This window comes from Penicillium verhagenii, assembly GCF_028828195.1.
Source record: "Penicillium verhagenii strain IBT 33310 chromosome Unknown utg000006l_segment0_segment0, whole genome shotgun sequence".
NCBI classification, from domain to species: domain Eukaryota; kingdom Fungi; phylum Ascomycota; class Eurotiomycetes; order Eurotiales; family Aspergillaceae; genus Penicillium; species Penicillium verhagenii.
Genome location: NW_026643170.1, coordinates 691788 through 706166, shown reverse-complemented (window position 1 = coordinate 706166; position 14379 = coordinate 691788). Strand labels below are relative to the sequence as shown.

At 50.4% G+C, this 14379-nt stretch overlaps 10 protein-coding genes across 10 annotated transcripts; 4 read left to right on the top strand and 6 right to left on the bottom strand.

The window, feature by feature from the left end:
- Window positions 1-90: 90 nt before the first annotated feature.
- N7466_005673 (NEDD8-conjugating protein UBC12) lies at window positions 91-943 on the top strand (the record flags this gene model as incomplete). The annotated part of the gene is made up of 4 exons (XM_057165070.1): window positions 91-111; window positions 180-267; window positions 384-766; window positions 833-943. The coding sequence occupies 4 exons, from the start codon at window positions 91-93 to the stop codon at window positions 941-943; spliced, it is 603 nt and encodes a 200-aa protein (XP_057020669.1).
- Window positions 944-1686: 743 nt separating this feature from the next.
- Window positions 1687-2268, bottom strand: N7466_005672 (cytochrome c oxidase subunit VIIa; the record flags this gene model as incomplete). Its single annotated transcript, XM_057165069.1, has 4 exons — window positions 1687-1766; window positions 1836-2030; window positions 2098-2140; window positions 2239-2268. 4 exons carry the CDS (start codon window positions 2266-2268, stop codon window positions 1687-1689), a joined length of 348 nt encoding a protein of 115 aa, XP_057020668.1.
- Window positions 2269-2753: 485 nt separating this feature from the next.
- Window positions 2754-3865, top strand: N7466_005671 (TBP-associated factor 8 family protein; the record flags this gene model as incomplete). Its single annotated transcript, XM_057165068.1, has 2 exons — window positions 2754-3015; window positions 3096-3865. The coding sequence occupies 2 exons, from the start codon at window positions 2754-2756 to the stop codon at window positions 3863-3865; spliced, it is 1032 nt and encodes a 343-aa protein (XP_057020667.1).
- A 264-nt stretch (window positions 3866-4129) lies between these two features.
- Window positions 4130-4516, bottom strand: N7466_005670 (uncharacterized protein; the record flags this gene model as incomplete). The annotated part of the gene is made up of 2 exons (XM_057165067.1): window positions 4130-4226; window positions 4299-4516. The coding sequence occupies 2 exons, from the start codon at window positions 4514-4516 to the stop codon at window positions 4130-4132; spliced, it is 315 nt and encodes a 104-aa protein (XP_057020666.1).
- Window positions 4517-4632: 116 nt separating this feature from the next.
- On the bottom strand, window positions 4633-4838 carry N7466_005669 (uncharacterized protein; the record flags this gene model as incomplete). Its single annotated transcript, XM_057165066.1, is given in 2 exon segments — window positions 4633-4722; window positions 4734-4838. 2 exon segments carry the CDS (start codon window positions 4836-4838, stop codon window positions 4633-4635), a joined length of 195 nt encoding a protein of 64 aa, XP_057020665.1.
- Window positions 4839-4884: 46 nt separating this feature from the next.
- N7466_005668 (putative Rad51 family DNA repair protein) lies at window positions 4885-6334 on the top strand (the record flags this gene model as incomplete). The annotated part of the gene is made up of 2 exons (XM_057165065.1): window positions 4885-4944; window positions 5006-6334. The coding sequence occupies 2 exons, from the start codon at window positions 4885-4887 to the stop codon at window positions 6332-6334; spliced, it is 1389 nt and encodes a 462-aa protein (XP_057020664.1).
- Window positions 6335-6688: 354 nt separating this feature from the next.
- N7466_005667 (threonine/serine dehydratase) lies at window positions 6689-7914 on the bottom strand (the record flags this gene model as incomplete). Its single annotated transcript, XM_057165064.1, has 2 exons — window positions 6689-7458; window positions 7575-7914. 2 exons carry the CDS (start codon window positions 7912-7914, stop codon window positions 6689-6691), a joined length of 1110 nt encoding a protein of 369 aa, XP_057020663.1.
- A 397-nt stretch (window positions 7915-8311) lies between these two features.
- Window positions 8312-9502, bottom strand: N7466_005666 (Ketol-acid reductoisomerase; the record flags this gene model as incomplete). The annotated part of the gene is made up of 1 exon (XM_057165063.1): window positions 8312-9502. One exon carries the CDS (start codon window positions 9500-9502, stop codon window positions 8312-8314), a length of 1191 nt encoding a protein of 396 aa, XP_057020662.1.
- A 1275-nt stretch (window positions 9503-10777) lies between these two features.
- Window positions 10778-13213, top strand: N7466_005665 (isochorismatase family protein family; the record flags this gene model as incomplete). The annotated part of the gene is made up of 1 exon (XM_057165062.1): window positions 10778-13213. One exon carries the CDS (start codon window positions 10778-10780, stop codon window positions 13211-13213), a length of 2436 nt encoding a protein of 811 aa, XP_057020661.1.
- A 186-nt stretch (window positions 13214-13399) lies between these two features.
- Window positions 13400-14229, bottom strand: N7466_005664 (rhamnogalacturonan acetylesterase RgaE; the record flags this gene model as incomplete). Its single annotated transcript, XM_057165061.1, has 2 exons — window positions 13400-14040; window positions 14118-14229. The coding sequence occupies 2 exons, from the start codon at window positions 14227-14229 to the stop codon at window positions 13400-13402; spliced, it is 753 nt and encodes a 250-aa protein (XP_057020660.1).
- Between the last annotated feature and the right edge of the window lie 150 nt (window positions 14230-14379).

Below are 14379 nucleotides of genomic sequence, written 5' to 3'. Positions count from 1 at the left end.
AGGGCCCATCTGACATTCTTCTTGCAAAACCCGCTTGAAGCCATTCTCAAATTAGACGCCCGCCAAGTGGGGTGGTGAATTCTAGCCAAAATGTTGAAGCTATGGTCTATTGTATGTTGACATGACCTTCCCCCGCCTATTTCTTCCCTTGGAACAGTAATATAACTAACACTAAATAGAAACAAAAGCAGGCAGAGGCTCAGAATGCCGAAGCCGTGGGCAAAAAGAAGAAGAGGGTCACAGCCGCACAGCTACGCGTGCAACGAGGTCGATTACCCCCTCCCCTTCTATCTCCAACGAATCTCGCACTATCGAGAACCATGGCTATGTCACAAACCCTCTGTTCTTGAACCATATCTAACTTCTGCGCCGTTGGTACACAGATCTCCAAGAACTCACCCTCGGCAACACAATGAAAATGGACTTCCCAGACCCTGACGACATCCTCAACTTCACGCTTAGCATTGAGCCCGACGAGGGAATGTACAAAGGCGGCGTCTTCCACTTTACCTTCGTGGTAAACCAGAACTTCCCACATGATCCACCCAAGGTCAAGTGTACTCAGAAGATCTATCACCCCAATATCGATGTTGATGGGAATGTCTGTTTGAACATTCTCAGGGAAGATTGGAAGCCGGTCCTTAATTTGAATGCTGTTATTGTGGGCATGCAGGTAAGACTTTATGCGTTCTACCATCTTTTTATGGTGTTATATGATGGTCCTTTGATCTCGAAGTATAACGTGGTGACCAAGAATTTGGCTGATGTATGTTTTTTTTAAAAAAAAAAGTTTCTCTTCCTTGAACCCAACGCATCGGATCCATTAAACAAGGAAGCGGCCGAGGATTTGCGTACCAACCGTGAAGCTTTCAAGCGCCATGTTCGTTCCGCAATGGCTGGCAATGAGGTTCAACGTATCACTTATGACCGAGTCCTTCGGTAAACGGGCTTAATCTATCGCCTGTTTGCTATGGGAGAGATGAACGGGAAATGATGACCGGTCTCTGACGGGTCAGCTAAGAATAGAGGAGTATCATTATCCTCATATTGTGGGCATCTACCACATCGTTATTATGATGGCTTCAAGGGTTTGTGTCGTGAAAGAGCATGCTGCGTCAGACCCCATCAATAGAGGGTCTGATCCGATTGGTTGGACTCAAGGATCAGATGGACTGTCCCGGTTTGCCTACCTATGGGAGTTTGGGAATATTCAACTTACATTTACTGGCGTATTTAGCGTTCAATTAACAATAGTTTGAACAAATCAGACCTACACCTGAGCACTCTGGGCATTTATTAAGTAGGGGCCTAGTGGTCTACGGAGATATTCCAAGATATGCAACCTTGGAAGTGATATTGCGCATGCAACAGCATTTATAAGGTGCAGGTGCATGTCCAACCCACTCAAGTGGCAGAACAAATCAAACAAAACAAATTGATCACAGCGTATATATATACAATCAATGCAACACATCATCATCCTCAGAGAACACAGTCGACACCTTCAACCCGGCGAATGTTAACAGGAGACGAAACGAAGGAAGCCGCGGATCTAGTCTGCCTTTGGAACGGGTTGGATGATGAAATTTGAATGTCTTTTGAAATTTAGATTGACAACAGGAGATGCCGACGGGCGGAACGAAACGAAGCGAATTGGTTCAGAGGTGGTGATCATCGTTGATCGATTTAAACGCGCCCAGCAGCGCGGTCGGCCTCGAGGCGAGCGTAGTAGACATCACGCTCACGGACGCGGGGAAGGTGGAAACCTGGAACCAGTGAATCAATTATTAGAATAGATTTCTCGAAAAGCAAAGTGTTTGATATGCTTTACTTACCGTACCACCAGAGGTAACCGAAGGTAGTACCGAAGCCTGTCGGAGGAGAGTGTTGGTTAGTGAGCCGTTTCTTCCATGCCCTGATTCCCTCCACCGGTCGTTCAATTCCAGATTCGAGTATGTGTCGCATGCGGTATGCCGAAGTTGGTTTTGCGAGTATCCTTTGATCGCGCCAGGTTGAACCCAACTCATTTTCTAGCGGATCATGCCACCCGACCATCCGACCATCCTCGATCTCCAATTGTATCTTGAAATGACTCACCGAAAGCGACGCTCAGGTCCAGGACAAGACCCCGGCGGAGCATCTGTAGGCGCAAGTTAGCTTCCATTTGTTCTCTGTCGCTGCGATCTATCCGACCAGTCCGATCGGGGCAAGCCGGCTGGAGGGAAGGGAGGCACTTACGCCGGTGATTGGGGCGATGGCGGCAGGCATTGTGACTGGAAAAGAATGTTAATCAATGACCGAGGCGATGTTGACCTTGTAAGGTGTTGGTGGGGACCTGCCTCGAACGTTGGGGGTTGGAGAGGGTGGAGGGGAGAGAGTGTCGGGGTGATGTGGACGGGAACTGAAGTTGAAGCTTTCGGGCGGTAAGCGAGGCTCCGGATTGGTCGATTGATGTTGGAGATTGGATTGGGACTTGTCACTCGATGTATGGGCTGATCTAGGAGTTTACTATGATGCATTCGGTTTTGTTATCACTATTCACCTCAAAAATACGTTGTAATCATTCAATAAACTAGAAATTCACTCATAGAGCTGTGAGTCTACTGTGATATCAGAGGTTAACTCAAAGATCATTGACACCTTATATCTCGGGCACGAATGGTCACGTGCTAACTTCCTCCCCGATTCGATCAACAACTTGGCAAGCTCCTTCTCTCCGGCTTCTTTTTTTGCTCCGCAGCTCCGCATAGGCTATGGCGTCGACGGGCCTTCAAGTGAAACGCTCTGCGTCTCACCTCGAGGCGTCTGAAAGCAAACGCCCAAAACAACATTACCATCACCATCACCGCCTGCAGGAACCTGTTAACCTGCCACCTTCGTCCGAGCCAGCTCTACAAGATGAGGCCCACTTCGACCACCTAATGAACCGTTCAATCGGCCACATCCTCAAAGACGCTGGATTTGACATAGCAGATCCCGCTGCGCTATCTGGCTTGCGCAGCGCTGCGGAAACATGTACGTTAGAGAGACTGGGTAGCAGACAACCCAGTTATCCTGTGAGGAAGATTTAACTGACATCATGCGCGGTTGATTAGATTTGACTCGTATCTCCACATATGTTCGCCAGTCAATGATGGCGTCTCGTCGGATCAGTCCCATTCCTCCCGACTTCGAACACGCCCTGAGCCGCGTCAACCTGTCTCCCGATGATCTCCGTCCATATCTCACATCACCGAAAACTTTTGTCCCCATCCCGACCTTCCTCCCATCACCTCCACCAGAAGACGAACTGAAGCTGAAACTTCCATTTTTGAACGCGTTGCGCGGAGAGGAGACGGTAACAAACCGCTCCTATATCCCGAAACACTTCCCCGATTTCCCAAGCAAGCACACCTACTCCGCCACTGCGGTATTCACTGAGCGAGACAGCGACCCGCGGAAGATCCGTGAACGCGCCGCCGAAGACGGCCGTCATGGGGAAGAAGCATTACGCAAGCTGGCTAGTGCCGCGTTCCGCGATAACCCGACTAGCTCAAGTGGGAAAGATAAGAAGCTCTGGGGCCGGCGGCTTGAGAGCATGGAAACTATGTTTGAGAAGACAGTAAAGGGTCTGGCGAAGAAACTACAAAAGGACCACAAGGATCCCGCAGCGCCTATGCTCGGTTCTGCTATGGATATCGACTCAGGTAAACCGAGCGATGGCGACGGCAAAGCTCGCTCGGCTTCCTGGCATTTTGAGATGGGACCTATCGTCAACTGTGAGCGGGATTCATGGCGGCGTCCGGCGACGGGTTCGCGAGGGAAAGAGAATAAGTCATCAAAGCCGCCTGTCAGTGCTGAGCCAATGGATGTTATGGGCACCTGAATATGTACAGGAGGATCTTGTTTGATTTGATTCGGGTTTGGGATACTGGCGTTTAGTCTCGGTTCTCTATTTATGGGTTGGCGCTTTGTTAGGAGTCGTTCTTATGGAGATACCCCATGGCAGCAAGTCATCATAGTGACAATCATTTATATGAATTCTCGATGCGCTCTGTAAATTGGAAATATAATACAGTTGTAAAATCAAAACTCCGCCCGATGCACAAGCAAGCATTCGCGATGTCCGTGGCTTATCTTGTCTCAATATTCAAGGCTTAGACCCAGATGCCAACTTCTCCTTTGCCTCTTCAACCTGCCTCAAAGGTTCCCATGATGTCGTCTCAACGGTCAATCCACCGGCGCATCTATTACCCACACACAAAAATCAGCGCCTGGCCTCAGCACAGTGAGAATACTCCTCCCTTCCCCAGACTCACCGTCGAAATAGCCGCACAATAGGCTGGCAAACAATCACTCCCGGCTGCGGAATCGCTTCTGAAGGTGGATTGCATGAGTACTGTATCAATTCTGCCAGTGCACACTCCTTCAGGTCCACTGGTTCGCCTTTGCGCTTCTTTTCTATAAAATTGCGGCGCACGATATTGACGTGGTCGGGGAGTGTATTGGCGGAGAAGACGGGGACGAGGGGGGCCATTTGGGCGGTGGGGCGTGTGCGAACTTGCGTAGCTGTAGTTCTCGGATCTGGGATTTCCGGCTATGTTTAGCCTTGGGGCGCGATCAAGTGGCCGTGGTAGCTGTGCTGGTGTCGGTTCAAATACTAGATGTTTGGGTGAAGCAAAGTTCCTGCGGGTCCCAGTACTTAGCAGTGAAATTGGAGCTCCGGGTTGCCGAGTCTCCGAGCTATCACTTACTTTTAACAACTTCTCTTCACTTCCCAAGATCTCATCAGCAATACCATATAATGGTGCGCCGTTGAAGCGCGGTGCTACCTGTGCTTCATATCTCCCTTCATGCATTAAGACTTCAAGATCATGAGTTCATGACTTTCGACATTTGTCCGCCATGGCTGCCAGCTTAGGTACCACAGCACTAAGTGAAGTACACCAGGAGGGGTTGGACGAGGTACAGTCTATCTCAAATTGCATTGAAATGTGTGTGATTGTTAACTTCAAGTTTGGAATAGCTTCTACACGATCTTGCAAACATATATCCAGCAAGTGATGATTTCCACGGACCATCACTAGGGGTCCCGATTCTCGATGCGCTAATCGAGGTCTTCATGCTGAAGACTATGGGCCCTATTCCTGATCATCGACATTATGATCCACAGGAAACACCCCTAACATCGCCACAAGAACAGGAGTTTGAGCAAGAGCAAGTGCAGGATATCCCCGATGATGAGGAGATACTCTATACCGACGAGTTCGGCGATGCCGCATTTGAAGAGCAAGAAGCCCAGTCCAATCTCTTCTTCTCCGATTCTGCTTACAGGAGGAAGCGACCCATTCCCACAGTGGAGATTTCTAGCAGTCTTTCGGGCGCTGGCAAATCACAATTACTGTATTACCTGACTGCGCGTGCAGTTCTGCCTCGCGAATATGGTCAGATCCCCATCGGCGGTCAAGATTCGGCAGTTGTTTTCATTGATGCCGATGATCGTTTTGATGTGCATAGGCTACAGACAGTAGCCCGCGGAATTATGCAACAGGCGCAAGATTCTATTGATCCAGAGAGGACAGAAAATGAGGCTATTGCAAAGATACCTGACGATGAACTTGAAGCTCTGCTTTTCTCTGCGTTGAAACACGTTCATGTTTTTCGACCACAATCGTCTTCTGAGCTTCTAGCTACACTTGCCAGCTTGGATACGTATCTCTACGATACGTCTCTCCATTATTCTGCATCACGGCCTCTGCAGATGATTGCTATAGACAATGCCACCGCGTTCCTTTGGCAAGACAAATTGTATGATAGTATCTCTCGGACGGAGGAAATAGGAGTGCCTCGAGAAGAAACTGACAAGCTACGCGAGTTGAAGCAGAGCTTCCATTTCGTCGATCTCTATGCTGAGATGGTCAACGAATTGAAGCGCCTACAAACTAAATTCGGCTGCACGGTTGTCTATACAACGACCCTCTCTGGGTTCCGGCCGAAAAACTTACAGGCCGAGCAAAGTAGCTCCCTTGGCGTTTATGATACTCCCTCATTTCGAGCCCCGGCGTTTCAACCTTCACTTCCAGCACCTTGGGGAGAATTCCCCCTTTTGCGTCTGGTTGTCCAGCGGGATGTTGTTCGTTCATTCCCTCCTGCAATGAGTGCACATGATGCGAGGAAGGATGCTCCTATGAGGCAAAGCGCGGTTCGCCAGGGCCTTTTCTCGGCCTATGTCAATGCCTGGAGGCAAGAAGAGTGGCCTCGTCGGGTGGTAGACGGGCTCAGATCGTGTGGTAATGGAAGCTTTGTCTTTTATGTTTGGGAGAATGGAATCAACATCCCACTACCTGAGACATAATTGACCAAGGCATGGACTTCCTTCTTCATCGACTAGTCCACATAGTACTAGTCTATTATTATTCTGTCAGACTAACTCCCCTTTTAATACCCGGCTACTTGCGCAAGATTTCGTCAAATTAGTTCCCCAGTTAGTAGTGGAAAAGTAAGATGAAAGTAGGCACTGAGTACTAGTGAGTGCAATACCTATCTCAAGTATCTCAAGTACTACTTACTAGTAGGTAGGTTTATACTCTTCTCCAAGTACCGAGCATGTACCCTTCTCAGCACTGGCTATATACCCTGCACACTGGCAGGACTGCTTACTATGTATGGTATCTATGCTCTTCCTAATTGGAAGCGTACTAAGTACTAATCAACCAAACAATTTCGCAATGGCCTCCACGGTCGTATTCCCTCCGCTGAAAACAATTCCAATATCCCATCCTTCCTCTCCACCTTCAACCTCTATGCGCTTCCGGAACTCTTCATCAAAAAGACAAACAGCTAACCCGACTACAGCACTAGGCTCAACAACAACCTTCATTCGCTCAAGCACCAACCGCAACGCAGCCTTGATCTGCTCCTCCGTAACGGAAAACACGCCTTCAACCTTCTGCTTATCAGATATCACCTCCCAATTCAACACCCCGACCGGCGTCCGCAATCCATCCGCAATAGTAAGCGTCGAAACCTTCTCTACCCGCTCGCCAGCACCGAGTCCCCGCCGGCAATCGTCAGCGCCTTGGAAACTGGGCTCGGCACCAAAGACCCGCGTCGGTTTATCGGAGAAGTATGTCGCGACACCGGCATTCAGTCCACCACCGCCTACAGGCGTGATTGTGGCGTCGAGTCCCGTCTTCTTTCCTACCTCGGCAAACTGCCTGTCCATTTCTAGGGCCGTCGTCCCTTGTCCACAAATGATATTGAAGTCGTCATATGGTGGAATGAGGAACGCGTTTGTTTTGGCCTGAATCTCTGCAACGACAGCTTCACGCTCTACACTCGTTGAGCCGCTGAATGTTACTTCTGCGCCGTGCGAGCGTGTTCCTGCAATTTTGGAGGCTGTGCTGATCTCCGGCATGACGATGTAGGCGGGGACTTCGAGGGTAGAGGCAGCGAGAGCCAGGGCTTGGGCATGGTTTCCTGCTCGGGACACAATAGTTAGATCTCTATTCGCATTCCGCTTCTTTCGCTGCTTCTGTTCATAGTACAGACAGTACAGAGCACAATTTGTCTCCAAGTGCCTCGAATGATCATACCGGAACTGTGCGTTATAACGCCCCGCCGCTTCACCTCCTCCTCACCCTGATCCTGTATCAAGCGCAGAAGTGCGTGGTGCGCTCCCCGCGCCTTGAACGCGCCTATACGCTGCAGGTTCTCGCATTTGAACCAAAAGCGGATTTGTGGGTTTGCGGGGGTTTGCCCTTCGTATGGGGTGCCGACGAGGGCTTCTGGGGTTTGCGGGGTCGAGGCAATCTTGTCAAGGGTCTTGCAGGTGAGGAGTGGGGTGAGGTGCACGTATGGTTTTATGAGGTCGTAGGCTGCGTGGATGGCTGCCGGCGTGAGGGCCTGCGCTTGTTCGGAGGTGGTACTAGGCATTGTGGTCTTGGATTCGGGCGTGAGTCTGTCACTCGTGAATATGTTCTGTGGTGGTTGAGAGGAAGGTGTTGGCGGGGAGAGAAGGACTCGTGTGTTCTTTGTGCTCTGGTTGATTCCCGGACAATTCTCCGCACCGTCGATCTTCCGCGTCCTTTTCAAGACGGTGTTTGCCTTGAATTTTTGCAATTGAGCTAAGACTACGGATTACTTTTATTTGGAAGTACGATTAATTAGATGGATGAGAAGCATTGAAGTGGTTTTGAGAGAAATTTGGAAACGGCAGTGCCGCGATGATATTTTCGTATACCCGGACCCAAACAAAAACAAGTTCATAGTACAGTCATAACTTTTTATCCAAACCCTCCCTTCGAAGCGGGTATCACGATAATTATTTCATTTATTTCTGGTTCTCGGGGCGGAGGGAGCGGACGGCCTTTCCGGCGCGCCAGATCTCGAGATCACGGATCTCCTGCATCTCCTGCTCGTACTTGGCACGGTAGTCCTTCTGGGAGTTGTAGTCGAGGGAGCGCTTGGTCTCGGTACCGTCAATGACGGCAGTGTAGAGGTCGTTGAAGACGGGCTTCAGGGCATCCTTGAAGCGGGGGGACCAGTCGAGGGCACCGCGGCGGGCAGTGGTGGAGCAGGCAGCGTACATCCAGTCCATACCGTTACCACCGATGAGGGGGTAGAGAGACTGGGTGGCCTCCTCAACGGTCTCGTTGAAGGCCTCGGAGGGGCTGTGGCCACGCTCACGGAGAACCTCGTACTGAGCGAGGAACATACCGTGGATACCGCCCATAAGGCAACCACGCTCACCGTAGAGGTCAGAGTAGACCTCCTTCTCAAAGGTGGTCTCGTAGAGGTAACCGGAACCGACGGCAACACCCATGGCGATAGCCTTCTCCTTGGCCTGGCCAGTGACATCCTGGAAGACGGCAATGGAGGAGTTGATACCACGGCCCTCACGGAAGAGAGAGCGGACGGTACGGCCGGAACCCTTGGGGGCAACGAGGATGACGTCAACGTCAGTGGGGACATCGACCTTGGTGAGGTCCTTGAAGACGGGGGAGAAACCGTGGGAGAAGTAGAGGGTCTTGCCCTTGGTGAGGAGGGGCTTGATAGTGGGCCAAGTCTCGGACTGGGCGGCATCAGAGAGGAGGTTCATGACGATGGTACCCTTCTCAATGGCGGTGGTCATGTCGAAGAGGTTCTTGCCGGGGACCCAGCCGTCCTCGATGGCCTCCTTCCAGGAAGCACCATCCTTGCGGACACCGACGATGACATTGAGACCCTGGTCACGGAGGTTGAGACCCTGGCCGTGACCCTGGGATCCGTAACCGATGAGGGCAAGAGTGTCGTTCTTGAAGTACTCGTGGAGCTTCTCACGGGGCCAGTCACCACGCTCGTAGACATCCTCCTTGACACCGGCGAAGTCAATGGTCTTGATACCACGGACGGGGGTCATGGGGGCAATGACACGGGGAACGACCTTGGCCAGAGCAGGACGAGGAAGGGCGGCGCTCACGACGGAGCGAGGGGCGGCCACACGGGCCATGCGGAGGGCACGGGGAAGACCACGGGAAGCCATTGTGAATGTGAATTGGGGGAGTGGAGAGTGAAGAGAAGAAGAAAATCTTGAACTCGGGGGAGGAAATCTGGAGACTTAAATGCAGAAGCCGGCTGGGGGTGGGAAAGCTTTCTGGAGTCTCCACTTATTTTTTACAATGCGAGTCACCTCACGTGATCTCCGGAGAGGTGCTCTTGCTCCCCGGTCCGACACCGGGGACGATGTGATTGGTTCTCAGGGCCGGCAAGTGGTTCACCGCACGCAGTCGGTGACGATCTAGGACCCTAAGTTGAGTTCCGTTACGTTGTTTGCAGATCTGCCAATCGCCACCAGCTTGATGGTAATTTGTTTTTGGGTGGATTTCTTTTAAGTAAAAATCTATCGAACTACGTACATGGCTTCAAGTAGTTTCCACATTCCATCTTTTGGAAGACGGTATGTTGAAACAATGAATGCAGTCAATTGTATATGTAGCTATGTATGTCTACTCCGTACTGCTATGACGCAACCTACCAAGGGTCGTAAATAATTTGCTTTATGCCACCCATACAGAAATCAATTTTCAATTTTAGTTTTATGAATAGAATTGAGGCTTCGAAGTCTATGTCCAATTTAGGACATTACTCGTAAAGTATGTACTCCGGACTTTCAATGTTGCATGTGTACTAGTAAATATTGACATGAGTGCATATGTGGCACATGACATGGTACATCCGGGGACAATCTGGTGCGGTCCGGATCTCCTCAATATATTCCGTGACTCATTCCACTTCAACCTTGGATCCTCAAATTCTCCGGAACATCAAACTTCCCCATATTTTTTTTATTATCCAAAATCGAGCTCTCCAATTCAATCTGAAATCGGACCTATCAAATTCGCTATCTCTTTTTTTTTATATAGATTCTCAAGTCTGGCTTGGTCACCAGAAAGACTGAACTCCATCACACTTAATGGCCAATGACGCCCGTTGAATTGTCCCGACACGGCGGACACCACGCTTGTTGGCAACGCCGGTCAGCATCGTGCTCAATCATTGTCCCAAGCTTTCTTTTCCCCTCTTTCTCAAGTGCCTGAAAGTGTTTCCATAAACTAGACGATTCGCACCCTTTTTCGGGAGTCATTTGAATTTAATTCGGTGTTCATTTTCCCTGCCTGAGGTGTCAATCTCCACTTCAAAAGCTCCCCACGGAACCTGGGAAGTCAAAGTAGAACAAACCCGCTTCTCCAACTTCTTATCTCAAAAAAAAAACCCCTCATATTATAATTCGGATGCGTCTCCGGACCATGTCTATACGATGAGCTTCTTCTCATTTAACGACATCCCCACTATCAAAACGCGCAAGGCCCTCTTGTTGCTCGACTTCCAAAATGACTTCGTTCGCCCGTCCGGAGCCCTCCACACCCCCAATACCGCCGAGATCCTTGAGTCGTTACCTCCCCTCGCAGCCGCATTCCGCAAAGTTGGCGATGTAATTTGGGTTCGTTCACAATATGAGTCCCCCCAGTCTATCGCGGACTGGAATTTCGGTGATCGCATCGTCTTGGCAAAAGAGCCGCCCAAGAAACATTCTTTACCCAAGTCCGAGGTAATCGAAGTTGGCTCCGATCGCGATTCTCCAGAGCCCGTTGATGCCGAGGCCTTTTTATCATCTCAATCACCTATCTGCTGTGCCGCACAAACCGCTGGTTTTCAGTTTCCCGCGCCCGTACTTGCGGCAATCAACCCCGCTCATGATACCGTGTTGGACAAGACTGGGTACTCTGCTTTGGAGTCGAATGACCTCGTTCTCTCATTTCGGACTCGATTTGTAACCGAAGTTTATCTTTGTGGTTCCTTATCAAACGTCTCGGTATACGCCACTGCCCTAGACGCCGTACGCAATGGCTTTTCGGTCACTCTGATTGAAGATTGTCTGGGATTCCGCGATTTCGGGCGTCATCGGGAAGCAATGCGCCGCATGGCAGACATTCTTGGCGCAACTGGCTTAACCGCCGAGGAGCTCTGCCAGGAGTTAGACTGGGAGGAGACAGATGCTATTGCTCGGGGCACACCACAAACCAAACGACCCGCTGGTGCATCGCTTGGCCTTGAAAGTGTTTTGGATACTTTGATGGTTGAAGCGGATGGACCAGAAGAATCACGAGAGGAAGATCCAGAAGAGACATTGAGTTTAGCGGGTATCGCCTCTCTCACCCGGCTGCATCGGAGCGCCGCAGGTGCTGGGCGGCATCCCGCCGAGGGAAAGAAGCAAGTACGCTCCCGAGTTCGCCGAACCAAGCGACCTCCGCCCCCGGATGCTTTAGACGGAGCAAGCGATGCCATCAAACGGCCGTCTACAAATACAGCACGCAAAATTGATGAACCTGCTATTGGCGAGGGTGATTCGCGTCTTGTCCCGGAACTTGATATTCCCGGAGATGTCTTTGAACGCATTCGAAGCGAGGTATCTTGGCAGAAAATGTATCATCTATCTGGCCAGGTGCCCCGACTAGTCGCGGTCCAGGGCCAAATTGAGACCAACTCGGCCATTCCAATCTATCGACACCCTGCCGACGAGTCACCACCCTTGAAGCCATTCACATCTGCTGTTGACGAAGTTCGCATTGTAGTCGAGCAGATTTTAGGCCACCCACTGAATCATTGTTTGATCCAACTTTACCGAGATGGACAGGATCATATCTCCGAGCACTCCGACAAGACATTAGACATCGTCCGAGGCTCTTCTATCTGCAATGTCAGTTTGGGGGCCCAACGAGTCATGGTTCTTCGCACCAAAACCTCCTCGGAACAGAAAGATGAAACCGAATCAGGCCGAACCACACAACGTGTGACACTTCCGCATCGGTCCCTCTTTATCCTTGGCCAGAAAACCAATATGCGCTGGTTGCATGGAATTCGGCCGGATAAACGCTCAGAGAGCGCCAAATCTACAGAAGAACGAGCTTACGGTGGAGAGCGCATCTCATTGACTTTCCGACAAATCGGTACATACCTTCATCCAACTGCCGGTTTGATCTGGGGCCAGGGCGCCGTGGCGAAATTAGAGGATCAAGCTCGACCCGCTGTCCATGGGAACCCCGAAGAGACAGACCGAATGATACGTGCTTTTAGCCAGGAAAATCGCTTGTCAGAGTTCGATTGGAGAGCCGTTTATGGTGGTGGCTTTGATGTGGTCAATTTTGTGACTGCGTCGCCTGCGAAACTGACACTATGTGCAGATTCAATGGCAAACCTACGAGTGTGCCTTGGCCTGAGAGAAAATGGCCTTCGATACGAGATTAACACCAAACCAGAAATGGAAACCAATGAGAACCCATCCAGACTTCCTACTTATGTTGATTCCCAGGGAACAACTGTCACTGGTGATTTGGCTATCTTGAGACATCTTGCTTCTCGACCCACCGAAAGTTCGCGACCTGGAGTCGATATCTTAAGGGGTGGGAGCCATCTTGCGCGGATAGAAGATTTGCAGCTAGAATGGCGTGAACATTATGCAAGCAAGCCCATGGAAGAGTTCACCGGTGGTCTTCGACATTGGGAGCGTGCGCTAGAGGGGCAGCATTATTTGGGAGGCACGGTGTTTGGCATCGACGATTGTGGACTTTGGCCGATCTTATGGGAGATAGTTCACACTCAAGGCTCTTTAGATGCTCGATTTGCCAACTTGACCCAATACTATTACCGGGTTGAGAAACGGGGCATTGTTCGAAGCATCTTGGAGTCCCGATAATTGGTCTCGTGACTACTGAGATGGCTGCGACATTGATACCCACTTTATGATTTTAGCTATGCATGTATTACGAAACGTGATGAAACTATCGGTGCTTAGCCGAATCTCCATGAATATATTATATTCCGAACTACCGCTCAAGTGCTGTCTTGGCTATCCGCACGGGGTATTGACCCCCCAATCGGCTTACAGACAATCCCCAGGGAAGACAGTAGTGTTCAGAACACTCTCCAGTGCAATACCCCCACAAACTACACCCTTAAAAAATGCCTCAGCGACCACCAAGGCCCCTGCAGGGCTAGTATGGGTATGGTCAAGAGGATAATAGCCATTGACAACATCCGATCCAAGAGACTCAAAGATACTTGCAACATAGGCTCCGTGGTCAACGTACGCCACGCCTGCCACCTCCGCTGCCAACTCCGCATACTCCACGAAACGCGATGGCGTATAAACAAAAGAGCCGGTCTCCCACGGATTATCAGGAGTCTGACTGGAAATCAGCACCTTCGCCCCAAGCGCCGTGAGGGTATTCGCTGCATTCTCCAAGTACGCGGGAAACGTCAAGACGGTCTCATTTACCCCATCATACACGGTAGCGCAGGTTTCATCTCCTGTCCCAGAACAATCGGTGCGGCCATTGTCCGTCGGTGTAAGGGACCCACCATCGTTATGCCCGAATTCGATGACTACCCAATCACCAGATTGGACCTCGCTGGCGATGGTTGCGAATCGGCCTTCACGGGTATATGATCGTGCGCTGCGGCCTGCGATTGCCTGGTTCGAGATTGTCCACGTAGTAAACGGTGACACATATTCAGCCCATCCTGATCATGTTAGTTGGATCTTTTTGCGAAAGCTATTCATATGTACAGAGATGGTATCTATGATTATTAGTGCGTACCATTTGTGCCGGTCCCACCTCCACCATTCGCCATGGTTGAATCACCGGCGAAGTATATCGTGCTTCCAAGCGCACTGGGGATAACCAGGGAAAGAAGGATAGCAGTCTTCATAGTTTCCAATAGATAATATAGAAATGATGTTTGAGTTGTATGCAAAGATCTGGGCTTGATTTTCTTCCCAAGAAACATTGGGCGTAGGCGCTTAATATAGCCACGACCTCATCTTCAGGATCCTTGGAAGTGTCAAACATTCAAAATGTT